This window comes from Phyllobates terribilis, unplaced genomic scaffold, assembly GCF_046119375.1.
Source record: "Phyllobates terribilis strain yellow unplaced genomic scaffold, ASM4611937v1 Scaffold_11__3_contigs__length_659146591, whole genome shotgun sequence".
NCBI lineage: Eukaryota > Metazoa > Chordata > Amphibia > Anura > Dendrobatidae > Phyllobates > Phyllobates terribilis.
This window is the reverse complement of record NW_027362771.1, coordinates 413,851,168-413,864,813: the sequence shown is the minus strand read 5'-3', so window position 1 is coordinate 413,864,813 and position 13,646 is coordinate 413,851,168. Positions and strand designations below refer to the sequence as shown.

The 13,646-nt window shown below is 40.9% G+C and overlaps 1 protein-coding gene across 1 annotated transcript in view; it reads left to right on the top strand.

The window, feature by feature from the left end:
- ATP8B4 (ATPase phospholipid transporting 8B4 (putative)) overlaps positions 1–13,646 on the top strand; it is a 336,358-nt gene that overhangs the window by 184,180 nt on the left and 138,532 nt on the right. Inside the window, 1 exon segment of the mRNA XM_073653088.1 lies at positions 13,476–13,634. Coding sequence (XP_073509189.1) covers positions 13,476–13,634 — 159 coding nt within the window.

Here is a 13,646-nt window from a genome sequence, read left to right as displayed (position 1 = left end):
TTAAAATATTCACAAGTAAATATTAGCTTTATGTTCTCTTTTAACAAAGGTTTTAAATATTTTATTGTGCCATTCCTTTGTGGGGGAACCACATGGTCACCTTCTTTTACTATTGAGTGCACGGAGCGTGTATTGCACACTACTAGCACTTCTTCACATTTTGTTTGGTTACATGGTTTTTCAACCACTTTAAAAGTTACTGTATTCTCAATTGGTGCAGGGAGGAGTATCAAAAATGCAAATATTCTATACCTGCCTACCCATGCCGGTTTTGGGGTGTCAACATCCATAGGGGGCATTACATGACTGTAGCTCAGCCTCAGCCTTCACATTTTGTCTGGGCCAGCTTCCACTGCTACAGCCAATCACTGGTTGCAGTGACCATGTGATATTCCCTCAGGATGTTGATGTCCTAAGCCTTTCGGGAAACAAAGTGGCAAGTGAAAATGAGTGGCGTTGGTCCTGAAGGTAAAAATAGAATATTTTTTTTAATTACTCAACCCTGGACCCATTGTGAATAGTTTTTAAACTAGGGTAAATCCCCATTAACCTTGTTCACATGAGCATCTTAGATTCTGTTTAGTTCCTTGTGCTTATGTTTGAGGGTTTTTTTATGGATTCAGTTTTCCCACATGAGGTTTCTAAAACTCTTGGATTACAGGTCCCTTTTTAGTTGGTTATCTGTGTTGTTTATGTAAGAATTTGAGGTTTCAATAAACCAGTTTCCCTATCAACATGATGTATTGAAAAGGTATGACTTTGGGACATAGAAAGGACCTGTTCTTCCCTGCTGCTTGCAGTCTTATAAAATGTTCAAATTTGAACACTGTAGAATGAACCTAATCTACAGCTACAATCAAAATTAAAAATATACCTATATAAATTATCCCATAGATTAGGCCATCGCTAGGAATACAGATAACAAAATGGAGCAATAAACTTGGAGGCCAAGAATAAAATTGCAAAAACTTTATTTAGACAATCAAATGTAGATAAAATCAAACTATAATAATAAACATGCTAAAAATAGAAACAACCCCTGGACGAAGCATTTCAATGTGAAACGCGCGTCAGGTGTGGTGGGTGCCTGAACACTATACTTTCTAATGTAATATTAAGTTCTCTATTACCGTATTTATGTGATGTGAATAGATACATGGGTCTGACTAATATATGTATTTGATATGGTGTGATTTAAAAAAGGGTTGGATTGTCATTGCACACGCTTTGCTAGACTTATTTGTGAAGGGCCTTTGTTTTGCCTTATATCTCACTTGATCTGCTACTTCTAAATCTCCTATGTATACCTTTTTGTACCTCACTACCTCATGTGATCTATGTGTCTAATTGGTTGTTGACTACCAAACAGGGTGAACACACATGCCTGTTCTCCTTACCATGTTAAATAATTGCCTTTCTATATCATGATGTGTATGTGGGATACGTAAATATGTCATAGTATATGTAATGGCACCAGCCATATTTAACAATTTCTAAATTGTTATTCTTTTGAAGTTATACTTACACATATACTGGCATGTCCATGTCTTTGTGAGGAACTTATTGATATCCTTACATGGTATACATATTACATTATTTACATTTTATGGTCCAGGTTCACTCACCAATTGTTTCATCTGTGGTGTTTCTCTTTTTAGTATGTTTACTATCATATTTTGATTTTATCTATATTTGTTTGTCTAAATAAAGTTTTTGCAATTTTATTCTTGGCGTCCAAGTTCATTGCTCCATTTTGGTATCTACAATCAAAATTAGTCAACCCCGATTACAAATTAGACTTATTTGCAAGATGTACAAGCTTTCTGCTATTAGCAATAAACTAATAAAACAAGAACAATCTAGATACTTTACTGCAACCAATATAGCCAGTGATTTCTCCAAATGTAATACAAAATAACTCTTTTAATGGCTACTGCAGTCTCAGAATTCTTCAGCTCCTTTAAGATACAAGTATCTTTAGTACTTAGTAGAGCACCTTTTGGATGTTGTAACCTGCTTCAAATGTGATGAATAGCCAGACAACAGCTTCTGGCAGTAATCCTGAGGAGTTTTTGCCCATCCCTCTTGACAAATTCCTCCAGTTCTTTTATATTCTTGGGTTACCAAAACAGTGGTCAAAAAAGTTAAGAACTCTTTACTTTCTGCAAGCAAGGAAAGTATACAAAAAGGTTGCAAATGCAATGAATGTTCATAAAAAGACAGTGGAAATCATAGCTCACAATTTAAACGGCATACTGGCTACAGTACCTGGATGTGGCAGAACGAGGAAATGATCACAGGCTGCTACCGGATTACTGAGGAGGAAGGTGGTCAAAAACCCTCGAGTCAACCCATGGATTTGCATCGGACCTACTAATTCGAAGAAGTTTTGGGGATTCTGGCATGGCTCCCACCAGAGGAATAATCATGCATCAGACCTTCATTTGTTCAACCGTGAACCTTTTTCTGTCTAATGTGCATGGCCACCTTTGGGGTCAGTTCACAAACTAATCTTTGGCATAACATAGCTGAAAATCCATAGCAAAATCCACATGTGGTACATTCAGATTCATGTATTTTTTTAAATATGCTGTTATCAGTGATATTCTTTCTTTTATTTTTTCAATTATTTAAATCTGCAGTCAAATCCACAGTAAATTCAGGTTGACGACCCTGTACTGTCATTTGCAGCGGATTTTCAATTTGCATTGAATGCCATAAATTGCACACAAAAAAATGTGTGAGGTCAGCATTGTTTTACTGGTTATTTCTTGTATAAGATATTTTGCCCTCTCCATTTTGAAGTATATTTCTCCAGTGACATTTCACTGCAAAAAAACAAAACTATACTCACAGTGCTCAGCATTAATGAGTAAACACCTTTTCAGAAGTAAGATTTTAATCCAATATCTCTGAATACAAGAACAATTTACAAAATTTTGACAAGCCTAAGTTTCATACAACATTTATTTTAATTCATAACATGAAAGTACCGTATTTTTCGGACTATAAGACGCACCGGACCATAAGACGCACCTAGGTTTTAGAGGAGGAAAATAAAAAAATAAAAATTTAAGCAAAAAATGTGGTCATGATGCACTTTTAAGGAGGAGGGGGTCTTCTGTTGACACTGGTATAGGGGTAATGTCCCCCAATTCTGACAATATCCCCCATCCTGGTATATATGCCGCCCCCTTCCTTTTATACGTGGTCCCCATCCCCATCCTAGTATGCCTGGCATCCCTCCATCCTGGTATGCATGGCACCCCTCATCCTTATCCTGGTATGCATGGCACCCCTCATCCCTATCCTGATATGCATGGCACCCCTCATCCCTGTCCTAGTATGCATGGTACCCCTCATCCCTGTCCTGGTATGCATGGCACCCCTAATCCCTATCCTGGTATGCATGGCATCCCTAATCCCTGTCCTGGTATGCATGGCACCCCTCATTCCTGTCCTGGTATGCATGGTCCCCCTAATCCCCATCATGCTGCACATTAAAAAAAAATAAACACTCATACCTTTCTTCTCTCCTCCAGCGCTGCGTCCTTTCTTCCTGCACTGATCAGCTGCCGGAAGTCACTGCTCCCCACGCCGGGTCTGTGTGCGTGGGGAGCAGTGACTTCACTCTCCGCTGCGGCTGCTGCTGCTGCCAGCTATCTCCTGTGCCCGCTCATTAAAGGGCATGAATATTCACCCCCTCCCCACGCCCATGGGCGTGGAGAGAAGTTGAATATTCATGCCCTTTAACAACGGGCACAGGAGATAGCCGGCAGCAGCCGCAGCGCGGCTGCACTGTACACCGCTATTAAGGAGCATGAATATTCAGTGCTACCCACGCCCCATGGGCGTGGGGAGCAGTGAATATTCATTTTCTTTAGCAGCGGGGACAGTGTAGGCTGCAGCGGGCGGCTGCTGCCTCCTGTGCCCCGCTCCTCCACCGATACCACTTCCCCCACACCACACATAAATATATACCGCCCCAACATTCAGACTATAAGACGCACCCCCCATTTTCCTCCAAAATTTTGGAGGAAAAAGTGCATCTTATAGTCCGAAAAATATGGTAAGTTTCATAATTAGTGATGGGTGTGCGTGCTTGGCACTGCTCGATACTCTATAGGGCATTGAGCAGTGCCGAGCATCGCGTGGTGCTCGGGAAGTTGATTTGAATTATCTGAGATGGGCGCAGAGAGAGAGAGATTTTCCATCTTCCAGAAAAATGCTTGAGATTGCCATTCACTTACATTATGCTCCTTGCTCAATTCGAGTACTGAGCACTTGAGCATTTCAGTGCTCGATCAATACTATTCATAATATAACTTTCGTTACAAAATCTTCACTCTGTCTCAAATTATTTGATGCAAAAATTAATACATTTATGATTTTGTATAACCTCCAGGATTTTTATGGACAGCACCAAGTCTTTTTTAGGCATGAAATGAACACGTTGACAACATATTGCAACATCAATCTTTTTCCGTTCTTCAAGAACGACCTCTTTTAGGCTATGTGCCCACGATGCAGAAATGCTCAGGATTTTTTCCTGAGCGTTTCTGCATCTCCCTGGCAGAAAAAACGTACATGCGTTTTTCCTGCCAGGGACATGCGGATATGAAGCGTTCTTCACATGCATTTCCGCATGCGGGTTGACAAGCTCTTTCCAAGCGATTTTAGCATCACTTGGAAAGTGCTTGTCAACTTGGTCACACTATATAAATCCATGCAAATGGCATGGATTTATATACTGTGACCTTAAAGAATGGTAAAAAATAAATCTATACTTACCTTCCGATGGCCCCCGGAGTCTTGCTTCGCTCTGACCTGGCTTGCCGGCAGCTCGCGGTACACTACACTATGACGTCAGCGCAGGTCCTTCAGTCCACCGCGATCTGCCGGCAAGCGAAAACGAGACCGGGGGCCATCAGAAGGTAAGTATAATATTTATTTTTTATTTTAGTCTTTTTTTTTACAGGTTCTATGGTACCCGGGTCCGGAGGAGAGTCTCCTGTCCTCCAAACCTGGGTACCATCCGCACATTGAAACGCATGGATTCCGCATGTACAGATCCAGTGATGCGGAATCCAAGCGTTCCAATGCAATGGCGGCGAAAACGCAGCGCTTCCGCAAAATAATTGGTAGTGCTGCGTTTTTTTTCCGCAATGATAACCTGCAGCGGAAATTTCCGCAGCATGTGCACAGCACATGCGGATTATAATTGGGGAACATGACAGGCCTTCTACCATGCATTTTTTAAGCGTTTTTGCCGCTGCAGAAACGCTTAAAAAATGCATCGTGGGCACACAGCCTTAGAGTCTTGTCACTTCAAAATTTCCTATAGGTGTTCGATTGGTTTGTGTTGTAGATCATTGTCATGTTGGAAAAGTATACTTCTACCAAGGGCACAGAGTGATGGTAACATCTTCTCTTTCAATATAGAGAACTACATTTGTCAATTCTTGATACCATCAATGAAAAGTAGCTCCCACATGCCAGCAGCGCTCATGCACCCCCACACATGGACACTACCACCACCATTTTTTTATGTAGGCGCCATGCATTTTTGTTTGTACTCCTCACCATTGTGATGCCTTACAGTTTTGAAGCCATCAGTTCCAAAAACATTAATCTTGGTCCCATCATTCCAGAGTATAGAGTCCCAGTACTCATATTTTCAGCATCGGTCCTGGCAAATGAAAGCCAGCCTTTTTTGTACATGGGCTTTTGGACAGACTTTCTTCTTGGACAACACCCATGCATGCCATTCCTCTGCCGTGTTTGCTATATTATGTCATGGGAAAAACACCGGTTTGGCTTTCGGTTTCTTTGGCTACCTGCAGTGAACTTGCATGTTGATTTTCTTCAACTCTTCTTATCAGTAGACGCTCCTGTTTAGGTGTTAACATCCATGGTCTGCATGGACGTCTCTGTGAGATGGTTGCCGTTTCTTCTTTGTTACATCTTTGTATCACTTTTGCCCAGAGTATTCTGATTGATAATTAAATCTTTGCTTATCTTCTTATAGCCTTCTCCTTTCTTGTGTATAGAAATTATTTTCTTTCTCAGGTCTTCTGATATTTCTCTTCCATGTGGTGCTATTGCTGACAGCATGAAATGGGAAGGGATTTTCTTTAAGTAAAGCCCTTTTATACACAACTGTCTGTTGGACACCTGTTTAATGAATAACTAAACTTACCTGTGGTTGAATTCCTGTTATTAAGAATTTTGTTGTCTAATTTTTGCAGCATAGTCTTCAGTGAATTTATTAAGAAAATTACTTTTTTTGGATATGCAAAACTACAAATCTTGTTTGCAGTCAATCAGTTAGAAAATGTTGATTCGGAAAGGAAACTAAAGGTTGTTCTGACAAATCTGTTGAGGTGTAGTAATTTGTGATGAACACTGTGTATATGTTTATATGTGTGTGTGTATATGTGTGTGTGTGTGTGTATATATATATATATATATATATACAGTACAGACCAAAAGTTTGGACACACCTTCTCATCTAAAGATTTTTCTGTATTTTCATGACTTTGAAAATTGTACATTCACACTGAAGGCATCAAAACTATGAATTAACACATGTGGAATTATATACTTAACAAAAAAGTGTGAAACAACTGAAAATATGTCTTATATTCTAGGTTCTTCAAAGTAGCCACCTTTTTCTTTGATGACTGCTTTGCACACTCTTTGCATTCTCTTGATGAGCTTCAAGAGGTAGTCACCGGAAATGGTTTTCACTTCACAGTGTGCCCTGTCAGGTTTAATAAGTGGGATTTCTTGCCTTATAAATGGGGTTGGGACCTTAAGTTGTGTTGTGCAGAAGTCTGGTGGATACACAGCTGATAGTCCTCCTGAATAGACTGTTAGAATTTGTATTATAGCAAGAAAAAAGCAGCTAAGTAAAGAAAAACGAGTGGCTATCATTACTTTAAGAAATGAAGGTCAGTCGATGCGAAAAATTGGGAAAACTTTGAAAGTGTCCCCAAGTGCAGTTGCAAAAACCATCAATCGCTACAAAGAAACTGGCTCACTTGAGGACCGCCCCAGGAAAAGAGGACCAAGAGTCACCTCTGCTTCTGAGGATAAGATTATCCGAGTCACCAGCCTCAGAAATCGCATGTTAACAGCAGCTCTGATTAGAGACCAGGTCAATGTCACACAGAGTTCTAGCAGCTGACACATCTCTTCAACAACTGTTAAGAGGAGACTTTGTGCAGCAGGCCTTCATGGTAAAATAGCTGCTAGGAAACCACTGCTAAGGACAGGCAACAAGCAGAAGAGACTTGTTTGGACTAAAGAACACAAGGAATGGACATTAGACCAGTGGAAATCTGTGCTTTGGTCTGATGAGTCCAAATTTGAGATCTTTGGTTTCAACCACCATGTCTTTGTGCGACGCAGAAAAGGTGAACGGATGGACTCTACATGCCTGGTTTCCACCGTGAAGCATGGAGGAGCAGGTGTGATGGTGTGGGGGTGCTTTGCTGGTGACACTGTTGGGGATTTATTCAAAATTGAAGGCATACTGAACCAGCATGGCTACCACAGCATCTTGCAGCGGCATGCTATTCCATCCGGTTTGCATTTAGTTGGACCATCATTTATTTTTCAACAGGACAATGACCCCAAACACACCTCCAGGCTGTGTAAGGGCTATTTGACCAAGCAGGAGAGTGATGGGGTGCTACGCCAGATGACCTGGCCTCCACAGTCACCAGACCTGAACCCAATTGAGATGGTTTGGGCTGAGCTGGACCTCAGAGTGAAGGCAAAAGGGCCAACAAGTGCTAAGCATCTCTGGGAACTCCTTCAAGATTGTTGGAAGACCATTTCCGGTGACTACCTCTTGAAGTTCATCAAGAGAATGCCAAGAGTGTGCAAAGCAGTCATCAAAGCAAAAGGTGGCTACTTTGAAGAACCTAGATTATAAGACATATTTTCAGTTGTTTCACATTTTTTGTTAAGTATATAATTCCACATGTGTTAATTCATAGTTTTGATGCCTTCAGTGTGAATGTACAATTTTCATAGTCATGAAAATACAGAAAAACCTTTAAATGAGAAGGTGTGTCCAAACTTTTGGTCTGTACTGTATATATATATATATATGTATGTATGTATGTATGTGCATATACATATATTGTGAGGTAGCGCTATTCATCACGCTGGGGGTACTCGCTTCACCGGATCAGTTAAAGCACACATACAACGTCTTTCCGGTATTTCACAGTCCAGCAGTTTATTACACATCATAAACTGCACATAACATAGTCCATCTCAGTGGCTCACCGACATATTACATTTATAATGTCCAAGAGCCTTTCCAGTGACAGATATGTCCACTTGGCTCCCGATACAGCCTTAAGCAAGGTAACAATATCAATGTCCACATCAAGCAGCGTTTTTACCTTTGCTGGGTTTTAGCTGCTTCTCTCAGCTCGGTTATGCCACTGCAGGGGCTTTACAAGAGTTGAGATTTGTACAAGGTAAATGGTATTTTGAATAAGGAAGGCTATCACTCCATTTTGCAGCGCCATGCCATACCCTGTGGACAGCGCTTGATTGGAGCCAATTTCATCCTACAACAAGACAACAAAGCACACCTCCAAATTATGCATGAACTATTTAGGGAAGAAGCAGGCATCTTTTATTCTATCTGTAATGGAGTGGTTAGCGCAGTGACCAGATCTCAACCCAATTAAGCTGTTGTGGGAGCAGCTTGACCGTATGGTGCGCAAAAAGTGCCCATCAAGCCAATCCAACTTGTGGGAGGGACTTCAGGAAGCATGGGGGGAAATTTCTTAAGATTACCCAAGCAAATTAACAGCTAGAATGCCAAAGGTCTGCAATGCTGGAATTGCTGCAAAGGAGCATTCTTTGACGAAAGCAAAGTTTGAAGGAGAAAATTATTCTTTCTAATAAAAATCATTATTTCTAACCTTGTCAATGTCTGGACAAAATTGTCTGGGTGACCCCAAACTTTTGAACGGTAGTGTATGTGTGTATGTATGTATGTATGTATGTATATATATACATACATACATACACTTCTCAGCATTAAAAAAAATGCTCATGTTCCACATAAATTAAAGGAAACATTGGTTTTCAGATATAAATAGACTTGTGGAATTTTAATTAATTGTGCATGTAGATCTCTGGTCCAGGGCTATGCAAAAGTTACAACTATGAATTCCAAGATTTGTGTGTATGTTTTCTCCGAATTTTATATTATCTTTATTTAAATCTTCTATAGAATAATTGTAAACCTACAAGGAAAAACATATGACAAGCAAAAGTTTAGCAAAAAAAGTTTGCATGCTTGACAATTTATCTGAATTTGGAATCCAGGCACTGTGAAAGTTAGTCAGATTCCTGCACCATTTCAAATGCATCATCATTCCTCATGCGAGCTTGGAAAATATTCTGTCCAAAGCTTAAATAAAGTAAATAATATAAAGGTCAAAAGAAATCTGCAAAAAAACAGGATTAAAAAATAGTTTTTCGACAATAAATTTAAAGCCACTTGGGAATGAGTTTCTGGTTGTCTTCCACATCTATGTATGTTTTCTTTTCTTCCTTTTTATATTCATCCTTAAACTAATATAATAGTTATATTTTATTATTAATGTTGAAAATTAATTATTATACATATAAATTTACATCCCAGAATACTTTTTTAAAGGGAACCTGTCATCAGTATTTACCCCTAGAAGGTATTATGAGCTCCTTATTAGCCCCTCAATACCTTATTTAATGATGCCTGTATTAGTCCTAAACACTAAATATAAGTGTTTAAAAACTAAGTTTATTTGTCCCTGTCCTCTCTGCCTGCGGTCCCTTGACTAATCCGGGACCTGTGTCAATCACTGCCACTGCACAATGGTAGCATACCCACAGCAGTGTAGCTGACATCCTTTTGCAGAGAGGAGGAGAAGAGGGACGTCTTCTTTTCCACATCCTTGCTTTATTTTTATCAATTAACAAAATGCAAAGTGAATGAGCAAAATAGAAATCCAAATCAAATCAGTATTTGGTATTTGGAGGTCTCCCTTTCCCTTCAAAACAGCACCAATTCTTTTGGGTACACTTACACAAAGATTTTGAAGGAACTCTGCAGGGAATTTGTTCCAAACATCTCCATGAAGTCCCACACAGATTCAATGTTGTGATCAGGGCTCTGTGGGGCCATATCATCAGTTACAGGAGACCTAGATCTTTGGGATGAAGATAGTTCTTAATTACGTTGGCTGTATGATTGGGGTCATTGTCCTGCTGCAGAATAAATTTGGAGCCAATCATATGCAGCCCTAAGGGCATTGCATGATGAATAAGTATTTGCTTGTATTTCTCATGTTTGAGGAAACCAAAAAGTAGGAATGTTGAAGACTGTAGAAGCAGTGGTCAGCAAAGGAGACTTAATGCAGCAGATGAAAGAAACATCATGCTAACTTCCCTTCAAAAATGGAACATGTTCATCAGTGCCATCAGCTCAGAACTGCAGATGTCAATGAGACACAGCTAACCCCATCTACTTTTGGGAGAAGTCTGGCCACCATGGAAGAATTGCGGCCATAAACTAAACCTTTGACATGAGAATAAGGCCAAGTGACTCAACTTCATACAAAAAATATGGGAACTGGAGTGCAGAAAAATGACAGCAGAGGCTCTGGATTGTTGAGTCTGGTTGTAATAGAAGGCAGTTTGTTTGCCCTTTAGCAGGATAACAGCACAATAATGAGTGTCTGCTGGCAGCAGTAAAGCATGGAGGAGGTTCCGTGCAAGTTTTGGGCTGCATCTTTGCAAATGGAGTTCTGAATTTGGTCAGGGTTAATGATGTCCTCAATGCTGAGAAATACAGACAGATACTTATCCATCATGCATTAGCATCAGGGAGGCGTCTGATTGACTCCAAATTTATTCTGCAACAGGACAACGACCCCAAACATACAGCCAATGTAACTAATATCTATTTTCAGAATAGAGAACAATAAAGAGTCCTTGACCTGATGATATGGCCCCATATATAGCCGTGATCTCAACATCATAGAGTCTGTGCGATTACATGAAGGGATAGAAGGATTTGCGCAAGCCTACATCCACAGATAATTTGTAGTTCTCCAAGATGTTTGGAACAACCTCCCTGCTGAGTTCTTTCAAAAACTGTATTCAAGCATGCCTACAAGAATCTATGCTTTGATGCTGCATTGAAGGCAAAGGGTAATTATAGCAAATAATAATTTGATTTAGATTTCTATTTTGTTCATTCACTGTGCATTCTGTTAATTGATGAGTTTATTTTTTAACACTTCTGTTTTTGAAGACATTCTTACTTTTTTTTCCCATACCTGCCTAAAACATTTGCACAGTACTGTGTGTAAAAAGAGTGGCCTTTTAGCATCAGCCCATATATGTTGGCATACCTCTTTTTTTTTCAGTTCTATGATAAAGCATATTCTGTTCTACATTAATGAGGCATTTATTAAATATGTATACTGTCCAGTACATGCATTTTTTAAGCACAGGAGTATATGAATGGCTGTTAGCGCTCTATTCTTATTCAATGTAATATGTCAGAAATATTTTTTGTGATCCTCACTCAACATGATGTGAATAGACCTGTAGCATGATATAAATTTTTGCATTTTTTAGCACATAACCCCGATAACTTACTTAAAGGGGTTATTGAACTTTAAAAATATAAATACCCTATTTTGCGGATTATAAGATGCATCGGATTATAAGACGCACCCCAAATTTTGGGGTGCAAAATAGGAAAAAATGTTTTTTTAAATAAAATGGTGCACCTTATAATCTGTTTTACCTGAGGGGGGGTGGAGCGGCAGCAGTGGTGGTGTCACGCACAGTGTAGGACAGACAAAGTGCAGCACGAAGGGATGAGGGGAAGGGAGCCCAGACACTAAGAACAGAGGGGGTGGAGACATCCTAGGCTGATCTGATATCACCCTGTCCTTCCCTACCGTCCCTATATTGGTTGCTCACCAGTCGCCAAGCAGGAACCTAAAACCCTGTCTCTCCCTAGAGCTAGGGTCTGGCTAGGAAACGGGAGGGGGGGATGAGCGCTAGTCAGTCCCCACTAACACTAAAGACAGCAAGGGGAGACAGACACGGGGGAAGCAGCTTAGCTTGAGTCGACTTCAGAGAGATTGCACACACGTCTGCTAAGCACCATAGAGGAAGTAAGAACTGGACTTGCTCCAAGCTTTCACAAGGGGTCATGTGAATATCACCGGCGCCTCCGTATTGTGAAGGTATTTATACACCCAGGCCAGGGTGTTAATTAGCAAGAGGAAGGTGGTCGCTGCATCCTAGAGTGAGACAGATCTAAAAAGGTGTCTGTAATGCCAAACGAAGAGATCTCCTGCAACCAATTGCAGGCCGACTGTCTATCCCATCTGAAACACCCAAGGTGGAGCAGGGGTCACGGAGCAAGGGTCACAAATACAGAAGGTTGGCGGCGGCTGCGGCAGGAGTCGGGCAGTGCTGCTGGCCCCATCCTCTCAGAAGGATCGCTGATTCAGAATGACTTGGGTGGTGGTGGCGGCAGGAGTGGGGCGATGCTGTGGGCCCCGTCCTCAGAAGAAGTCGGCGGTGAGTGTAGGTTCCCTCTCCCTACATAGCACTGTGGTGGGCTTAGGGGAAATGGCTGCCTGAGCATGCGCAGATCGAGAGACGAGATCTAGTCTCCCGAGAGCTCGTCTTTCGAGATCTCAATCTGCGCATGCTCCGGGGGCCATTTTCCCGAAGCCCAAAGCTGGGCTATGTACGGGAGAGCGAACCTCTGCTCGCTGCCGAATTCTTTTGAGAGGACGGGGCCCGCAGCATCGCCCCACTCCTGCCGCCACCACCGCCCAAGTCATCCTGAATCAGCAACCCTGCTGAGAGGACGAGACCCGCAGCAGCGCCCGACTCCTGCCGCTGCTGCCGCCAACCTCTTGCATCTGTGACCCCACTCCACTGTTCCTTCACAAGCCCCCTTTTCCTCCCAAATTTGGGAGGAAAAAAGTGTGTCTCATAATCCGAAAAATACGGTAAATGTAGCTACAAAGGTAAAAAAATAAAGATGGTTCCTATCACTGAGCGTTAAAGTCAGTAATAATGCCTGGGAGCGTTGCAACAGACATGTATTGGTACACAAACATCAGGAGGATTGCAGCAGCATTTGCTAGATCGCCGGGTAAGAGACGAGTATAGTTTCTTTTGTCTGCTTCTAACATTTGCTGCTGTTTTTTTTTTACTTTTTTTTTTTTTTTAAAATTGAATAATATTTTTTACTATTCTTTTGCATGCTCCCTTTAACAGGGTATCCATAGATAAAACATTTTAAATGAAGGGGCATACAATGCATTTCTTAGGTATGAGAGCAGCATACAAATTCATGATGGTTACAAGCACTATTGATTCACAACAAAACAAGGAAATGTTTATTTACTTTTTTTCTACAGGGGAGATCTTATGTGAGCCCCCAAACAACAAGCTTGACAAGTTTAATGGAACCTTAATCTGGAAAGATTGCAAGTATTCTCTGAATAATAGCAAGATGCTTTTGAGAGGATGTGTTCTAAGAAATACTGAGTGGTGCTTTGGGATGGTCGTCTTTGCAGGTATCCTGTTCA